General features: G+C 39.3%; 2 protein-coding genes across 2 annotated transcripts; both read right to left on the reverse strand.

The window, feature by feature from the left end:
• Window positions 1-1,442: 1,442 nt before the first annotated feature.
• LOC124860739 (snRNA-activating protein complex subunit 1-like) lies at window positions 1,443-2,726 on the reverse strand. The gene has a single exon (XM_047354279.1). The coding sequence runs from the start codon at window positions 2,664-2,666 to the stop codon at window positions 1,587-1,589; it is 1,080 nt and encodes a 359-aa protein (XP_047210235.1). The 5' UTR covers window positions 2,667-2,726; the 3' UTR covers window positions 1,443-1,586.
• Window positions 2,727-6,517: 3,791 nt separating this feature from the next.
• srp72 (signal recognition particle 72) lies at window positions 6,518-17,762 on the reverse strand. The gene is made up of 19 exons (XM_047354517.1): window positions 17,609-17,762; window positions 15,775-15,895; window positions 15,414-15,534; window positions 15,004-15,147; window positions 14,513-14,624; window positions 14,374-14,405; window positions 12,944-13,068; window positions 12,704-12,761; window positions 12,494-12,625; window positions 12,275-12,403; window positions 10,940-11,012; window positions 10,702-10,766; window positions 10,476-10,571; window positions 10,058-10,161; window positions 9,793-9,870; window positions 9,365-9,502; window positions 9,217-9,254; window positions 8,975-9,134; window positions 6,518-7,491 (listed from the first exon to the last, which is right to left on the reverse strand). The coding sequence occupies exons 1-19, from the start codon at window positions 17,706-17,708 to the stop codon at window positions 7,308-7,310; spliced, it is 2,010 nt and encodes a 669-aa protein (XP_047210473.1). The 5' UTR covers window positions 17,709-17,762; the 3' UTR covers window positions 6,518-7,307.
• Between the last annotated feature and the right edge of the window lie 432 nt (window positions 17,763-18,194).

An 18,194-nucleotide genomic window follows, 5' to 3' on the forward strand; every position in this document is an offset into this window, starting at 1 on the left:
TCGATAGCGGCCTTTAGCTCATCCAGAGTGTTGGGTCTTGAGTCTCTCAACGTTCTCTTCACAATATCCCACAGATTCTCTATGGGGTTCAGGTCAGGAGAGTTGGCAGGCCAATTGAGCACAGTGATACCATGGTCAGTAAACCATTTACCAGTGGTTTTGGCACTGTGAGCAGGTGCCAGGTCGTGCTGAAAAATGAAATGTTCATCTCCATAAAGCTTTTCAGCAGATGGAAGCATGAAGTGCTCCAAAATGTCCTGATAGCTAGCTGCATTGACCCTGCCCTTGATAAAACACAGTGGACCAACACCAGCAGCTGACACGGCACCCCAGACCATCACTGACTGTGGGTACTTGACACTGGACTTCTGGCATTTTGGCATTTCCTTCTCCCCAGTCTTCCTCCAGACTCTGGCACCTTGATTTCTGAATGACATGCAGAATTTGCTTTCATCCGAAAAAAGTACTTTGGACCACTGAGCAACAGTCCAGTGCTGCTTCTCTGTAGCCCAGGACTGGTGAATGCGGCACCTGTAGCCCATTTCCTGCACACGCCTGTGCACGGTGGCTCTGGATGTTTCTACTCCAGACTCAGTCCACTGCTTCCGCAGGTCCCCCAAGGTCTGGAATCGGCCCTTCTCCACAATCCTCCTCAGGGTCCGGTCACCTCTTCTCGTTGTGCAGCGTTTTCTGCCACACTTTTTCCTTCCCACAGACTTCCCACTGAGGTGCCTTGATACAGCACTCTGGGAACAGCCTATTCGTTCAGAAATGTCTTTCTGTTTCTTACCCTCTTGCTTGAGGGTGTCAATAGTGGCCTTCTGGACAGCAGTCAGGTCGGCAGTCTTACCCATGATTGGGGTTTTGAGTGATGAACCAAGATGGGAGTTTTAAAAGCCTCAGGAATCTTTTGCAGGTGTTTAGAGTTAACTCGTTGATTCAGATGATTAGGTTCATAGCTCGTTTAGAGACCCTTTTAATGATATGCTAATTTTGTGAGATAGGAATTTTGGGTTTTCATGAGCTGTATGCCAAAATCATCTGTATTAAGACAATAAAAGACCTGAAATATTTCAGTTAGTGTGCAATGAATCTAAAATATATGAATGTTAAATTTTCATCATTACATTATGGAAAATAATTAACTTTATCACAATATGCTAATATTTTGAGAAGGACCTGTATATCCACTGTTTGCAGGCTTTCAAAGCACAAAACAGAGATTTCAGTCTGGAAATACTAATATTTTCTCCAGATGTATCAATTCTTCTATCCAATTCCATGCTGTTTCATACTGTTTAGGAACCCAGCATGATTCAGTTTGAACGTTAATATACACAAAGGAAAAGTTAACTATTCATGTTTTTGCAGATTTGTTGCCTGTGATGAAGAGTCTTTCCTGCTTCGTTTTATTTGTTTACTTAGAACTGTTCTTTCAACTGTCCCAAAAAAAAGGAATTTTATTCTTCAACTTTTAAATCATAATCTTAAAAGACTTTGATCAAAAAAATTTGAAAGTGCCATGCACCGTTTCATTGAAAATAACATAAAACCACTTCACTTTTTAACCAAACCAAAGTTCAGAGTTACCCTGCCTCCTTCATCACTTTATATTCTCTGTATGGTGCAGCCTGGTTCATCTTCTTCAAAGAAACTCCATCTAGCTGCTCAGGGGTGCTCAGCAGCCAGGCCTGGGCATTGCTCTTCCCATCCTTCCCCCCCAGGGTCTCCCAGGTCCGGGCCCGTAGAGAGACATACTTCCTCCCTGAAGAGTTTTGAAACTGCTCCCCACCTGAGCTGGAATAGTCCTGCACCTTCTCTGCACCTCTGTGTCTCCTGGACTTGGATGCCTTCTGGACATTGCTGTAGCTCTTCTGCTTGATAGAAGACAGGAGCCTGGCTCTGCTGCTGCAATACTCTTCAGGGGTTTCCTCGACTCCATCAGCACCAGCATTTTTCTCTTTGGGTGAAGCATTCTGCTGCCATGTAAAGAACTCAGACATGCATTTGTTTATGTCAGAAGTGAAGTCTGGATAAGTCATGTTGACCTTGAAGCTGACCTCCATGGTGGCCTCCTTCAGCTTCTCATAGTGGCTCTGAATGCCTGCCATCTCTTCCAGGATGTCTGTAGATTGAAGCTCCTTTAGTGCAGCTGTCCTGCTCAGGAACTCTGCGCATACCTTAGGCTTCTGCTGCTTCTGGAAGACCAAGAAATGAGGCATGGCCGTGTAGTGGATAGCTTTGCTTGCAACAAGCTTGTGATAGATGTAAACCACATCATGGTGCTGCGCCTCCTCAGACTCCATGAGGAACCTCTGAACATGGACCCAGTCCTTCAGAGCCAGCCTGATCTTGGCGGGTGTGGAGGCCAGTTGCGTGTGGTAGAAAGCGAACATCAGATACAGACCTCCCACTCTGATCTGGTAACTGTACGGAGGTAAGAAGTACTTCACAGCTGTGGCCAGAGCTACCCTGCAGAACCTCTTCATTTCAGAGTTAATGCTGATGCCGATGAAGACGTCAGAAAACTTCATGTCCCTCCAGATGGCCGAGAAGACCCCATACCTGACGGAGTCGGTGTGCTGGAAGCGGGACAGCAGCTCCTCCACGTCTTCAGTCAGCGGTTCGTAGAAGAAGTCCGTGTAAAAAAACGGCAGGTAGGGCATGGTGTCCGCGGAGAAACTCCAAGCTGCGTTTCTCACCTGCTGTCAAACTGAGCGGGCATCATGGGACAGGTGTTTCTTATTAGACCAATTACGGGACAATAGCGCCCACATACAGGTCCTTCTAAAAATATTAGCATATTGTGATAAAGTTCATTATTTTCCATAATGTCATGATGAAAATTTAACATTCATATATTTTAGATTCATTGCACACTAACTGAAATATTTCAGGTCTTTTATTGTCTTAATACGGATGATTTTGGCATACAGCTCATGAAAACCCAAAATTCCTGTCTCACAAAATTAGCATATTTCATCCGACCAATAAAAGAAAAGCGTTTTTAATACAAAAAACGTCAACCTTCAAATAATCATGTACAGTTATGCACTCAATACTTGGTCGGGAATCCTTTTGCAGAAATGACTGCTTCAATGCGGCGTGGCATGGAGGCAATCAGCCTGTGGCACTGCTGAGGTCTTATGGAGGCCCAGGATGCTTCGATAGCGGCCTTTAGCTCATCCAGAGTGTTGGGTCTTGAGTCTCTCAACGTTCTCTTCACAATATCCCACAGATTCTCTATGGGGTTCAGGTCAGGAGAGTTGGCAGGCCAATTAAGCACAGTGATACCATGGTCAGTAAACCATTTACCAGTGGTTTTGGCACTGTGAGCAGGTGCCAGGTCGTGCTGAAAAATGAAATCTTCATCTCCATAAAGCTTTTCAGCAGATGGAAGCATGAAGTGCTCCAAAATCTCCTGATAGCTAGCTGCATTGACCCTGCCCTTGATAAAACACAGTGGACCGACACCAGCAGCTGACACGGCACCCCAGACCATCACTGACTCTGGGTACTTGACACTGGACTTCTGGCATTTTGGCATTTCCTTCTCCCCAGTCTTCCTCCAGACTCTGGCACCTTGATTTCTGAATGACATGCAGAATTTACTTTCATCCGAAAAAAGTACTTTGGACCACTGAGCAACAGTCCAGTGCTGCTTCTCTGTAGCCCAGGTCTGGGGAATGCGGCACCTGTAGCCCATTTCCTGCACACGCCTGTGCACGGTGGCTCTGGATGTTTCTACTCCAGACTCAGTCCACTGCTTCCGCAGGTCCCCCAAGGTCTGGAATCGGCCCTTCTCCACAATCTTCCTCAGGGTCCGGTCACCTCTTCTCGTTGTGCAGCGTTTTCTGCCACACTTTTTCCTTCCCACAGACTTCCCACTGAGGTGCCTTGATACAGCACTCTGGGAACAGCCTATTTGTTCAGAAATTTCTTTCTGTGTCTTAACCTCTTGCTTGAGGGTGTCAATAGTGGCCTTCTGGACAGCAGTCAGGTCGGCAGTCTTACCCATGATTGGGGTTTTGAGTGATGAACCAGGCTGGGAGTTTTAAAGGCCTCAGGAATCTTTTGCAGGTGTTTAGAGTTAACTCGTTGATTCAGATGATTAGGTTCATAGCTCGTTTAGAGACCCTTTTAATAATATGCTAATTTTGTGAGATAGGAATTTTGGGTTTTCATGAGCTGTATGCCAAAATCATCCGTATTAAGACAATAAAAGACCTGAAAAATTTCAGTTGACCCTTATTTTCTGCCCCAAGAGAATAACTGGAGAGAGGTTTATGTAATATCAGACTTTATTGTTGAACTGGGTGTGATTTAGACAGGAGCAGAATGGCAGGTGTATGTAGGCCTACTTTCTGTCTTTCCCCAAAGATCAGGGATCTCCTGGTTGGGTCTGCCCTTGCAGTAAACTGATTGGGTGAAATGCCTTAAAATCTAGTGGCTGAGCATTAGTAGGACAGCACTCTTGATGATAAATTATGCATGAAACACCACTGCGTGTTATTTACGACCCTCCCTCCTGATTCGCAATACGTTTGTACGTAAAAAACAGCACATCCCATTATTTACGAATTAGAACAACACGTTAATATATGGACGATTTTTGACCCTTTTGGCTTGCCATATAAAACGGCGTTTATTGTGTGACATTTCAACCGGATGTGTGGTAAAAGTGGCGTTTTGTGGCACTGTTGGCTTGCCATAGGAACAGTATCTGATAGGGAAACATAAATTACATTTCAGAGAAGAGCACTGTGGACTGGAAGTATTTTTTAAAAGAAGTATTACTGGCTTCTAAAAACTAACTTATAAAACAACTGGAACCAGGACCAGAGATTTGCATTTTTAGAAAGCACGTATCTGTAAAACTTGTTTTTAATGTAAAACTTAACACACATATCCTAATAATTCAGATACATCTAAAAAAATCATGAAAAAGTTCAATATTGACTGTCACATTTTTGTCACATTTTGTCAAAATAAAACTAATTTACAAAGTTGGGGTGTACCATTTTGGGGTGGGGGTGTGTGTGAAGCTTTATTTTTTCAATCTAGCTTTTGGTGTTCCTGTTATAAATTAATTGTAATGCTTTTACTGTGGTTTACATAACTTTCCTGTTTTCTTTGGATTTACCTTTCTGTTTCACCTCAGTTCAACAATTAAAGAAATACTTTTTTCATCTTTATTCTATCACAGTGCCAAATATTTAATATTTTTTGAGCACCTTCATATTCATGAATGTTGCATTGTTGTTTTTCGGGGGTCTCGAGGGGATTAATTGTACTTTTTTTCACTTCAATGAGGAAAATTGATTGCACACATGAAATTCCAGTTAAATTAAATGATAGTTTTTAGGGTCTTGAACCGCTGGGGACCTTAGCATGGGCCCTAAATAGTTTAATGTTCCTATAAGACAGCAGTCCAGTTTATAAGTGATTTACAATTAAACTAACACAGAACATGTACCTGTTCTCTGCCTTGGCTGGGTTTTCCTTAAATGTTTATTATTGTGAATCAAACGAAAGGTTTACAAAAATTGTACTTGGTTTGATTTTTTTGTTAGTAGTTGAAGTGAAAGATGAAGAGAAACAGTTTATAATTGACGACAAAACATTTTGCTGATGAAAATAATACATTTTGAGATATTAAGTTAATACTTAATCTGAATAAACTCAGATACTATGTTTACTGTGGGTCAAATAAATTGCTTATTTTTTCATAAAAAAAAAAAAAAGACCTTTTTAAATTTTATTGTCATCAAACTGACCCACTCCTGAGGGTTCACGGTCTTCATTTATTACATTTCAAAAAAGGAAACTGGTATAAAGTCGATTTTTAAAATCTTTTTTTAAATCAAATGGTAAGATCCTAACTGGAAACCTGTCCAGGGTGACAGCCAAAAGTGAAAAAGCGTCTGCTTTTTGCACCCCTTCCGTTTTTAAAGTATAACCACTCTTACCAGCAACTGTGTCTAAAGTACAGCAAATGTGAGTGCTGGGTAAAGAAAGCAGGTTGGATGATACCAAGGCTTTTAGGAGGGTAGATACATAACCAGGTGATTAAACATGATGCCATTTTGCTGGCAAATGAAAATAAAGAAAATTAAAGTTATTCATGCAAAATATTTTTGTAAATCCCAATATTATATGTTTTGGGGTAGAAGGATTATATTGACTGGATAAAATTTTTTGGGGGGATCATAACCCCCCACCCATGGGCATATGGCCTACTACGTGATGACACCTGAAGGCACCCATGCAACCTCTCATCCAGCAAACAGTGTTGCAGTCTAACACCGTTTATTCCCTCTGGTTTCTGCTCTAGAGGTGGTAACTCAGGGCAGATTAAACCACTGACAGGCAGCTCTGTGTTACCCAGATCATTACTTCTGGGTGTTCATGCTTGTTTTCCAACTAAAGCAGAAAAGTAAATAATAATAAAAAAAAATACATACAGGCTTGTTTGTCAAAATTTTTTAAAAAATTGACAGGAAACAAGGGAGACTCGTTGCATTTCAGAGATTTATTAAGACTTAACAAAGTGGGACGCATGTTTGGCCAAAATAGTCATATTTTTAACATGCAAGTAAATCATGACAATTCTTATCCAGAGCGGCACTGGTTTTAAAAAACATGCTTTCCTGCAGCAGACTGAAACTAAGAAGGAACACATATGAAGTTACATGAAGAAACACTAAGGAGAGTGTGGTTGTGAAATCCTTACAGGCAGCACCCTGACATAAAAACTGCAGCTTATTGTGTGAAAATGAATCAGCGTCTTTGAGCACCCAGACACTGCAGGTCTGGAAACAGCCGTTATTAACAGTAATTTTAAAAATAAAGAGGACAAAATCATCTAAAACAGACAACATAAATTTAAGGATTTAATTTAAATGTAATCAAGCTGATGGCTGAGGTCCATTTTGACGTTTTTCTGAAGCTGTAAAATACAGCACAACTCTCATATAGGGTTAGAAAAATACTCCATTCACCATTCATTGCGCATTCAATGCGATTACAGTTCAGCTGTTTGTAGTATTCTTGTTCTGAGCTAAATAAAAAGCATAAACACTGTTTCTAAACAATAAAAAGCATTTTTCAGCTCAGTGACCTTTAATTCATTCACTGTAAATTTATTGTGTGCCATTAAAATAAGATACAGCTACAGGAGAGCAAAGAGTAGATTTTGGTTGCACATCTGAAAAAATGACCAGAGGAGGAAAAAAAAAGAAGAAGAAAGAACTAGAAATAAAAATCTCCAGACGTCCTTGACGCTCAGAAGTTGCTCTCAAACGTCACTACCAGCCTCCTTTGCTGCCCTTCTTCTTCTTCTGTGGCGCCTTTTTGCGTGTGGCCCCCGATGATGAAGGTTTCTGCTGTCGTGGAGGGATCACGCTGCCGCTGCTGGGGGCTGTGGACGAGCTGGTCACAGATCCTGGTCTGGGGGACGTTGGAGGGCTACTGGGAGTTTTACTTGCATCCCTGCAAAAGGAGAGAGCCTCACTTTGGTTAAGCAGTGGTCAGAGACATTCTGAAAGTGGTTTCAAACCTACAGATGTTGGTCGGTGGAGGACAAAGATTGATAGGTTTCAGGTCTGACCTTTGGTCTACATTCTAAAAACATGGCCAGTGGCTTTGTGTGCTAATCGCCGTTTGAACTGTTGGAACTTATGCCACAAACTTTACCTGCACTGTTTTAGGTAGAACTTGGACAAAGGAACATAAGCAATCGACTCTACCATCTATCAACTAATCAGATGTCTCAAAATAAAGCAGATCAAAAAGACATTTAATGTTGGACAGTAAATCTGGTTTCCCTTCTGTCTCTGAAATAAACCATTTTGTTTAAAAGCCTTTGAATGAATGTGTGAATTCAGATGTAACATACAGACTATCTACAAAATCTACAAATCTGTTAAAAGTACTTATTTTTCTATACTCACATTCACAGAGGACTCGGTCCCTTTTGAATTCCAATTGAAATTAATTTCAGTAATACTTTATTAATCTCAAATAGAAATTTGACATTAATGGAGCTCTCACTTCCTACGTTTTTTCAATGAGTCTTTATATGATGGATCAAGAGCTGATACAAAAACAATGGTAAAAAAGGGCTGAGATTGTGATAAGTATGTTTTTGAAAAATCTGTCCTCTCAGTCCTAAGGGATCTCTTTTCCCTCCTCGCTCTCTTCTCATGTGTCCCGTCAGTGCTGCTACTAACATACTTGTTTCAGCTTGTTAACCATCATAAGCTAGGCTATTAGCTTAGCTAGCAGCTAATAGGAGAGGCTGGTTTTGGACAAAGCGGGATAAATATCCCTTTTTATGTTATAACCTTGCACTCTTTGAACAAGTGATGTGATAAATGACTAACTGGCTTTTACATATTGGTGCAGTTTCCTCATCAAGCGTGTCTGACCCGCTCTGAAAACGGAGCTGCCGAGAGTAGCAGCCGGTACCCCCTCTTGTTGGAAACAGCTTGTGGACCAAAACACTTTGTGGGTTAGGGGTGTCGTGATCTTTTAATAATTAGGAAACTTTTTTTTACGTACTATCTAAAACGGATCACTTTAGCTGTGCTTTTATTAAATGTTACTATATTATCGTTTAAAAAGTGTTTTTGTATTTACAATGATTATTGGGGGACACATCCACTCCGTCCCTCCCAGGATTTAAACCAGGTCTAACTCATCGGAAGGAAAGGTTCTCTCCGTCTAAACTGCAGGCAGCACCTCCAGGATTTCTACTTGTGCTTTTCTGCCATAGAAAGCTTCTTCTAGATATGCTGTGTGCTGTCCAGTCCTCTGCTTTTAAAACAAAAGACTGCAGGTTGTAAGAGATGATGCTGTTTATGAAAACTGTCTCTAAATTCAGGTTAGTTTCCCTATCAGAGGCATTTTTTTTTAGAAGATGGCCCTCAAGTTTTTGTAACTATACATGAAGTTCAAACAAACGTCCACTCACAGCTCGGCTGAAGCTCCTGTCGTCGCTCCCTGTGTGCCTTTTCCTATCTGCTCCTTCTTCTTTCCCTTCTTCTTGCCTCTGTAATATGAGCGCTCCTTCATTGGAAGCCACCTCTCAGGGTCTGGGGTTGCTTTGGGGTCGTAGTTCTTCGGCAGTTTGCCTAGAAAGGAAATTGCTGTGGGATGAGTTCTCTTTGCCACATCTTCAAGAGGAGTAGGAACGTTTATGGTGCATCGGCATACCTTTCTTTTTCTTCTTCTTCTTTTTAACTTCGCCTTGGCTGCAAAGCAAATACAGCATTATGGTAAACTCATCTCTACTTACCGATCATTATTAAAAATAGGAGATTGCAGCGAAGCACCACGCTTTGGGAGATACGCGAAAACTTACCCTGGTTCCTTGGGAAGGTTTTCTCCGACCACTTTACCGGCTTTTTTCCTGACGTACGTGGCGCCGTGGGAGTTCTCCAGCTCGTCCACATCTAGATTGAAAGACATGGTGTCTGCAGAGGGCAGGTGCTTGCTGAGACTGGAGACAGATGCTAAGGACTCTCAACAGATCTGTGCTGCAGCCCTCTTCTTTTAATAACTTTCAGAATTGATTTGATGAACAGTTTTGTTTAAAAACAGAACGAATTTGTGGAAAATCCACCTTGTTTCATCATACTTCTCAACAACTCAAAAACTTCCATCCCAGTCATGAAAAAAGCAGCAAATTATCATGTTAAGCAGCTAAAAACCAAAGAATGCTTCATATTTGTTATTTACAACATTAAAGCAAGTAGCATTGATGCAAATACCTTCCGTTTGAAAGGATACGATTTGGCTTTATCCGTGTCCACCAGAGAATAAGCAGAGATCAGTTGTGCCAGTGTGTGAACGTCATTAGTGTTTTTTCTGTGTTGAAAAAAACAAAGTGTAAATTTTGTTGCTGCAAAAAAAAGAAACAATAGAAAGAAAGGGAGACAAATATTTACAGTTTTAATTTACAAAAAAAGACTATCCTAGTTATTTCTATTAAAAACGGCTACCAGTTATTATGCTGAAACGCAACTGGAAGCATTTCTGCAGGAATGTGACTCACTTCCACAGCTGCTCCAGATCACTGATGGCTTCTTTTTTCCGTCCATGCTTCAGTTTGAAATTTGCAGCTTCTCGCACCAGAGCCAAATGTGCAGCAGATCCAGGCTGTGAAGAAGGAGAAAAAATCTAGAGTCTGCTGAGGTTTTTATATAACCCAGCCACACGATCCCAGCATTTATATCTACAGCCCCCTTCACAGTTATTGTGTCCCCTGGTGAAGATGGGTAAAAAATTGTCTCACAGAAGCATAATCTCACACTGAAAAACGGAAGAAAAATCCAACTCTTATTATTACATCAAATAAAATCCCGTTTTATAAAGTAACAGCTTTACAAAAAGCACTGGTGCCACGATTATTGGTATTTCTTCTGCCAATACCTTCTTGGGTATGTGATATGAAAGTAAAAGAGACCACGAACCTGTTCAGCTTGATAATACTCTATAGATTGTTTGAAAACGTCAATAGCACTGTCGATGTCTTCTTCATGGGAGTACATGGTTACCAGAGCTGAAACCTAAAGAACATAAACACACATTTCAAGTGAAATAAAAAACTATTAGATTACCATGATTTTACGATTACTCTTGCTGCAATCAACACGTAATCTAACAGTCCCAAAAAGAATCAATATTTAAGATTCTTACCATTCCAGCTTTGTGCTTGAACTCTTCAATGGATCTAAGGACATCACAGGCTTTTGTAACATGACCTGAAGAGAAATCAGAAATATCAAGACTGCGTTTCATTTTAAGGGTTTGCCATGTCGCTACAAGCATTTATTAAACTTCTAGATAAACACCTTAAAGCCAAATAAATACCATACCCTTATAGATTAAAAGATAAAAGGAACGTTTTTCTGGAGGCATGAGAGCGGATCAGTACCTTGTACTAAATACAGTTGTGCCATTGTTAGTTTAATACCAGATGCACTCTCTGGGTTCTGCTCTGAGAATTGCTGCAAAACAAACAAACAAACAAACAAACAAACAAAGGTTTGTACCTTACACACAAGCAGATACTTCCAAGAGGAAATTCTAAGCCAGTTTGAAAGTTTTAACAATTTTCTTGAAATTTCCACATATTTTATGGACAAGTAAAATAAATTGAACAAACTGCGGCCTAATACAATCAAACATTTCTCACATTTTATTGGCCTTTATCTAAAGATCCAATCTGGAGCATTCTTTGATAAGCAGATTATAGCGGTGCATCACAAGAAATTACAACATTATCAAAACGTTATTTTCAGTAATTCAGTTTAAAATGAGAATCACCTCTTATGTAGATTCATCAAAAAACATATTGATATTTAATGCATTCATTTTGATTAAAAATGACAGCTTAGAGCTACTGAATATAACATCAGATCAGTGAAAATGATTCTGAATACTGGAATGTGTGTCAGCTGAAACATGTCCATTTATTATACAGTACTAGCACTCAATACTTGGTTGGGGCTCCTTTCACATGACTTACTGCGTCCAAGCGACGCGGCATGGAGGCAATCCGCCTGTGGCTCTGCTGAGGCGAAGCACAGGTTGCTTTAATAATGGCCTCCAGCTCGCCCACATTTTTGGCTTTGGTTTATCTCAACTGTCTTTTGTCAAAATACTCCATAGATTATTTACTGGTCAATCAAGCACGGTGACACAATGGTCATTAAACCAGATATTTCCAACAAATGGAGAAAAAAAAAAAAAAGGCCGACTTGATAAAAAAATAACTGAATTTTCCACATATGCCTAAAGCTAATTGGATTTACTGCCTCTCTAATCTTTCTCCAGACTTTGGGGTCTTGATTTCTAAACAAAATTAAAATCTATTTTTTTCTTCCAATCAACTGTCCATTAATATGATGCAGGATTCTGTGAACAGACAGGTCCTTTAGCAATGACCTCAGGTGGCTCTCCCTCCTTGTGGAAGAGTCAGTGACAGTCTGCTGGAAAACAGTCCAGTAGCTGGTCTTCTCCATGATCGAAATTAATAATCTTCTTATTGATCTCGTGACATTGGAAACAGAATTTAGGGCTTTCATTAGCTTTAAGCCATAATGATGCAAATGACCAGTAATAAACACTTGAAATATATCCCTCTGTGTGTACTGAGTGTTTTTGAATTCAATTATTGAAACTGTGAGGTACTGGTGCAACATTTCGTCCTTGGACTTTCAGACAGAAGTGAAGGATGTCAAACAGCAGCAGAGAGATGGATGTTTACCTGCAGGAGCTCTACAGCCTTGCTGTGCTGCTTCTCCCTGCACAGCTGAGCAGCCTGGATGAGGACTGGTCGAGGGTGACCTGGATTCTGAGACTGAAGACTGGACGCGAGTTTCCTGCACTGGTCGGCCTGTTTGCATCGAGACAGCAAAGCCAACCTGAATTAAAACAGACTTATAAGATGAAGAATGAAATGAAATGAAAGCACCCATTTCCTTACCTGGTTGGTGTACATGGCTAGAAGGGCTTTGTTGAACTCGATGGCCTGCAGCTGCTTCTTTGCCAGCTTGTGTTCGACACCTTCTGCGTTTGTCAGTTTCACCTTTTTCTTTGAGTCGAACACATTTTGGTCCTAAGAGAAGAGAAAGGATGTTAACAGGTGTTTTTGGCTGAAGAACTTTCACTTTAGGACAGCTAGCTTTACCCCAACCTTATTGATTGTGATGATGTTGTTGGCCGTCACAGCCAGAAGCCCAACATCAGAAGGCCTGAAATCAGATCAGATTAACATGGATTGGCAATTTAAAATATTAAAACCTGTTTTTCAAAATGCACATCAGAAAATAGATTTTGACACCATAAATAACAACATTTAAACCTGTTTCATATTTCTTTATACTTGAATTTCAGTAATATGTTATTGGGCAGAGTTCACTCTGCTCGGACTCACTTGAGCTTGATGACCTGGTTGTAGAGCTGCAAAGCCTCATCTGTTCGGCCCTCCAACTGCATGATGTATGCCATCTGAGAATGGATGACCGCCAGCTCCGACTCAATGTCTTCCTCAGTCACGTCCTGAAAGAAACAAACAAAAGGTAGTTATCTGGCTGCAAAGCTAAATCATCTTTACACCACAAACAAACTCATTTGAAGTCATCAAACGGCTCCATGGAAGAATGATTAGAACCAAGCAGTGATGATATGCTTGAACCCAACATGAGAAGAGAGGCTGTCAAGACCAGTCGCACAAATCGATACCATCAACATCATTTTTCTGAAATGATCTTTTTATGTTGACAAAATGTATAGCTGTTTTTCTCAAGATGGCTGTGTCTGAGCAAAAACACTTCAAGGGGGAGATAGAGCATCTGAATAAGATGCGTTATAAAAGTTATAAAAGTTCTTTAAAGTTTTAAACGGCTGAAATGGTTTAAAGTTTGCAAATGGTTCCGGTTCAGTGATGATAAGCTGGGTTTGAATTAACCTTCATAAACTTGAATTAAACAAGAAAAACTCATCAATAGTACTTAGTTATTAACCAGAAGTCAATAGAAGTTTGTAAGTTACATGAAAAACTTTGTTTCTATTTTAAGTTAAGTGTGTAATGGAAACAGTAGAACTCATGACTGCTTTTTGCTCATTTCCGGTTTAATTTAATCATTTTTCACATCTCAGGCTTTATATCTGTAAAAAAAAAAAAAAAAAATTATTTATTTTTGTCATGCTGGACGTGGCACTTTATGGATACTATTCACAGTTTAGAGCACAAATCTTTGTGTGCACTTTATTTTGTGATATGCAATAAATGCTAAACTTTATTGTAAAAAACAATACCCTAAAATAAAATAAATGAGCTTCTTTAGAGGAATCTAATTAATAATTAGATCGACCCATAGATAGATTAATAACCAAATAAGAAATAAAGCTGCTTAAAATAGAGGACAGGTTTAAAAACCAGCAACATAGACGATTGATAACTGATAAATAGTTTTTGCAGTAATTAATTGATATTTGCATTTTTTTGGTCAATTCATATATCAAAAGCAAATATTTAGTCACATGATTGGCGCCGATAGAGATTTTTAAGTAAGAATTAAAGTCTTTATTTTTAGCAAACAGGTTCTCACAACACATTTTTAGAACCTGTGTCCAATTATCTAAAACTGTTTTATATTTGCAGAAACAAAAAAAAAACATTGTAACCTCGCAATACATAATATTCCCACTTATGTACTAATAGTATAATAAGACACTTGTCAAGAATAACACCAGCTTTCACAAAGTTTCTAGTTATTTTCCTAATCATTTGCAACTTTACAGAATAACGACGGAATCCTTTTTTATTGTGTTATAAGCAAAAAAATCAAAACAAGGACTTACAGAATCCTCTGCCAATGAGACTCTGCAAAGCTCTGTCAAAAACAGCAAAATATGTACCAGTAAATATCAAATATTGTTGATTTCAGCATGAATGAAAAATAAGCTGTTTGACTACGCGAGTAATTATAAATAGACTGACCTTCTGCTTGCCGTAGTTTATTGAAGGCCTCTGTCAGCTGTCCTTGACCAATCAGAGCACAAGCAGTGTTGTAACAGAGCTCATACGTCGACTCAGGAAGACCCAGATCCTCCTACAGAGGAAAAAAAACAAGATTTTAGATCAAATTAAGAAGAAATTAAATCACACTCAGTGTTAGTTTAAAGTTCTGATCTCAACAGCTTGTACCCGTGACCAGTGCATTGTGTATTTTTGACTGTAGATTCTGACCACTGATAAAAATTTAGTACTCCGCTAATCTTTAAAATAAATAAATAAAAATAGAAAACTTAAAAAGGAGCGAGCTAAATAGATCCAAAGGTTGACGTAACGCGGCAGAAAAACACCTATTTAAATGCATACACTCAAACTTGCAGGTAATTGTTCATTTTACATTTGTTTTATGGTGAAAAAAATACATGAGAAAACAGCTTAAAAGACGAAACGTAATCAGTTGTGTGTTTGAGCGTTACCGTCGGCGCCTTCTCCCACTGACTCAACGCAGCCACCACCGCAGCGAGGTTGGTCTTCCTCTCCTCCTCGTACTCATCCTGAGAGTTCCTGATCAGATCCGTGTAGACGGTCCTGCACTCATCGTAGCGCTCGAGTCTGTACAACTACACAAGGAGGAGAATTCAGATAAGCTGACATACTCAAAGCGCACTTTGCCAGTAAGTCATTAGACTGAACACTAAAAGTTTGCTCTCAGTGTCTCCATTATGCCATCATTGAGAAAATAGAAAGCTACACCAGGACATTACTCTGAGTAATTATGAGGCATCATTGCATAATAATGGTTAATAGACAACAACACAGACTATATGAACACCAACGGTAAGGAAATACAAGAAAAGACTAAAGTAAAATCATTAAATAGCCTCACCACTTGACCATAAAGTTCCTTCAGCTTGTCTGTCTGGTCAGGAGCACTTTCAATGGTCTTCAGTGCACTTTCCACTCTGTTCAGCCGGTACTCGCAGTATGCCTTCTCAAAAACAACTTCACTAAAAAACAAATCAAATATTTATTTTTCTCAGTGTCATGAAAATGTTCTGACCATACCAGATACAAACAGTTTCAAAATCTCAGTTTAAATACACTTATCTAAGGGTATCTTCATTCTTAAATGATGGCATTTGTTCTATAAGTTCAACGTTTTTGTGAACATTTTTAGTTTTGAAAGCATCACAGTTGTGTTTTAAACTGTGCAACAAAAACCATTAAATAGCTTGACAGTTGTTTACCCCCCGAGCCATTTGGAGTGGGTGTTCATGGCATTCAGCGCCTCCTTGAAGCTCCCATTCTGAACGAGGCAAACGATCTTACATTGAAGGGCCGTCACATCGTCCCTGTTCTCATGCAAAACTAGAGGAAAAAGGCAGGCAAAAAACAACTTATTAAAAAAATTTAAATAAATCACATTTTTGCTGCCAACTGTCGCCGAACGGTCCGAGATCATCCAATAATTGAGAATGTGTATTAAGAAAAATGCTTAAATGTACACTGGATAGCCTGAGGTGTTATTTCTGATGCTGATTTGGTAAAACAAGCTGAAAACAGAAATACAGGTTGCTTAATGAAAGCTGTTAAGACAAAAGTACTCTAGTAAACTTTTATTTGTTAAGTATATTTTAAAATTACAAACAGCCGATATGCTACAAAGTAATAAAAACAGGAAAACAATCAAATTACTTCCTAATTAAGAAGGCGACATTTAGAAGCATTTCTTAATAACAAAGGATGCACGATATATCGGCATTCACATCGGTATCGGCCGATGTCAATCACTTTTTAACATACTGGTCACCAGTACGTTTTCTTTATGTAAAAAACTCGATGCAAGTTAAATTCTACTTTTTTCTTTTGTTTCAATTCAGAGCGGCCTGAAGTCACAATGAAAGACAAAAAGGTTGCAGTGCTCACTGAAATTATAAGGACAGAAAAACAGTATTAAGCCTCAGGTTTTAGCTATTTGTCCATAAAGTATAGCTCAGAGGAGAGCACCTGGAGAATGTACCACTGAAGATGTTGATGAGTTTGTGTCTGTACATTAGCACAAAACTTTCCACTCACTAAAGTACTTGCACCTCAACAGCACTTTGTAAATGTAGAATTCAAGGGCATTTATTAATTACAGCCATTTCACTGTACTGTAATAATTACAATAGTAGTAGATTATTACAAGAGCTGCAAAACGCATTGATTTATTGTTAATATCAATGTGTTCAATACAACAAACAATTCCTTCGATTCAGAATCTGAGAGGGTAGTCAATTTCAAGTGACATTCATTCCTGCTCCAGATAAAAATACATTTGTCCAGCAAGATGAACTTGCTTTTGATTCTCCACTCTTTATAAAGACCAAGCAGTTTGGTGACCTAACAGCTTAAGATCATGGATCATATATCGCAACTACATATTTCCTCATATTCTACAGACCTAATTCATATAATTTTTTACCTTTAGGTGCCATAGCTTCTTTTTCACAATACATTTTTTTAAGATATGATGCTATTACTGTGTTTTACTCTTGTTTTATTGAGCTGTGTCATAATGATGCGTTCTCAGACAAAGAACTGCAATGCACTAATCATGGTCCTCTTCTACGTATGCATGACAACAAAATGAAAAAAAAAAATGCATCAAACGTGGACCTCTGCATGTCTGTGTTACCTTGTTTCCGTTTACAGGAGCTAACTTTGATTTAACAGTTTGACAGCAAAATAATACAGTTAAAGATGAAGTGTCCATCAACCCCTCTGAGCTAAACAGTGGGTCAGGCTAGGGACACGTCATTGATCAGAATACACCAGAGTTTAGTGGCAAATTTTAACTCATTGTAGCCTAAAATTAAACACAACACATCTCACTGATCTGCTGCATTCATTAAAATACTAAGGTTGTAAAATAAATAGTAATACAAAGAAAAGTCTTTTTATCCAGAGTTGACAGATGACTGTTTTAGCTTAGCCACATGCTAATAGGTAGCAGTGATACCGAGCTGGGGATGCCGCTAAGGCCGGCCGCCGCTCGGTTCCAGGGTTTTAAAGGCGGCACAGTCAGACCTCGACTCTTACTCTTAGAAAGCGCTTTCAGAGCTCGGGTGTAGTCCCCATTCTGACCGCAGCGGTTTACTTCGGTCCACAACGAAGCCACTGCCACCCCTCCGCTCGCCATCTTGGCCGAATGGACCAACAGGTAAGCGGAAGTAGAATGTATTTCTTCCGGGCCAGCAACAAATTATTTATACGATTACATTAAAATTTACACATTAAAACATGAATTCATCCCAGAATAGATAACTTGATGCTGTATTATTTTGATGAAGCAATTTGCATATTTTACTATTTCTAACTGTAGTGAATTTGAAATTGTCGCAATCAAATGATGCCTTCATGGCCAACGACTAAAACGGGAATTCGCATGTTAGAATGTGGAAACACGTAACCCCAAACAATGTAGTCTGTTAAATTAGACTGCTTTTTTAAAATTTGCATTCAGCAATCAACGTCACCTGTAAGGGGACTGTTTGAGTAATGCTATTTTGTGATTCTTTGAGAACACTTGCAACAACTGCGTCGGTTAATTCATTATATTCTTACTTTGTTATTCATACACCTTGCGCTTTTTCTCATTTTGTCACATTACTTTAGTGTATTTTAT

This window comes from Girardinichthys multiradiatus, chromosome 23 (assembly GCF_021462225.1).
Source record: "Girardinichthys multiradiatus isolate DD_20200921_A chromosome 23, DD_fGirMul_XY1, whole genome shotgun sequence".
Lineage (NCBI taxonomy): Eukaryota > Metazoa > Chordata > Actinopteri > Cyprinodontiformes > Goodeidae > Girardinichthys > Girardinichthys multiradiatus.

Coding starts and splice junctions, on each gene's coding strand:
- srp72 (XM_047354517.1), bottom strand. CDS start 17,708: ATGGCGAGCGGAGGGGTGGCAGTGGCTTCGTTGTGGACCGAAGTAAAC. Junction 13,069..14,373: donor TCTCATTGGCAGAGGATTCT/GTAAGTCCTTGT, acceptor TGTTTCTTTCAG/GACGTGACTGAGGAAGACAT. Junction 9,871..10,057: donor GATCTGGAGCAGCTGTGGAA/GTGAGTCACATT, acceptor TTTTCAACACAG/AAAAAACACTAATGACGTTC.
- LOC124860739 (XM_047354279.1), bottom strand. CDS start 2,666: ATGCCCTACCTGCCGTTTTTTTACACGGACTTCTTCTACGAACCGCTG.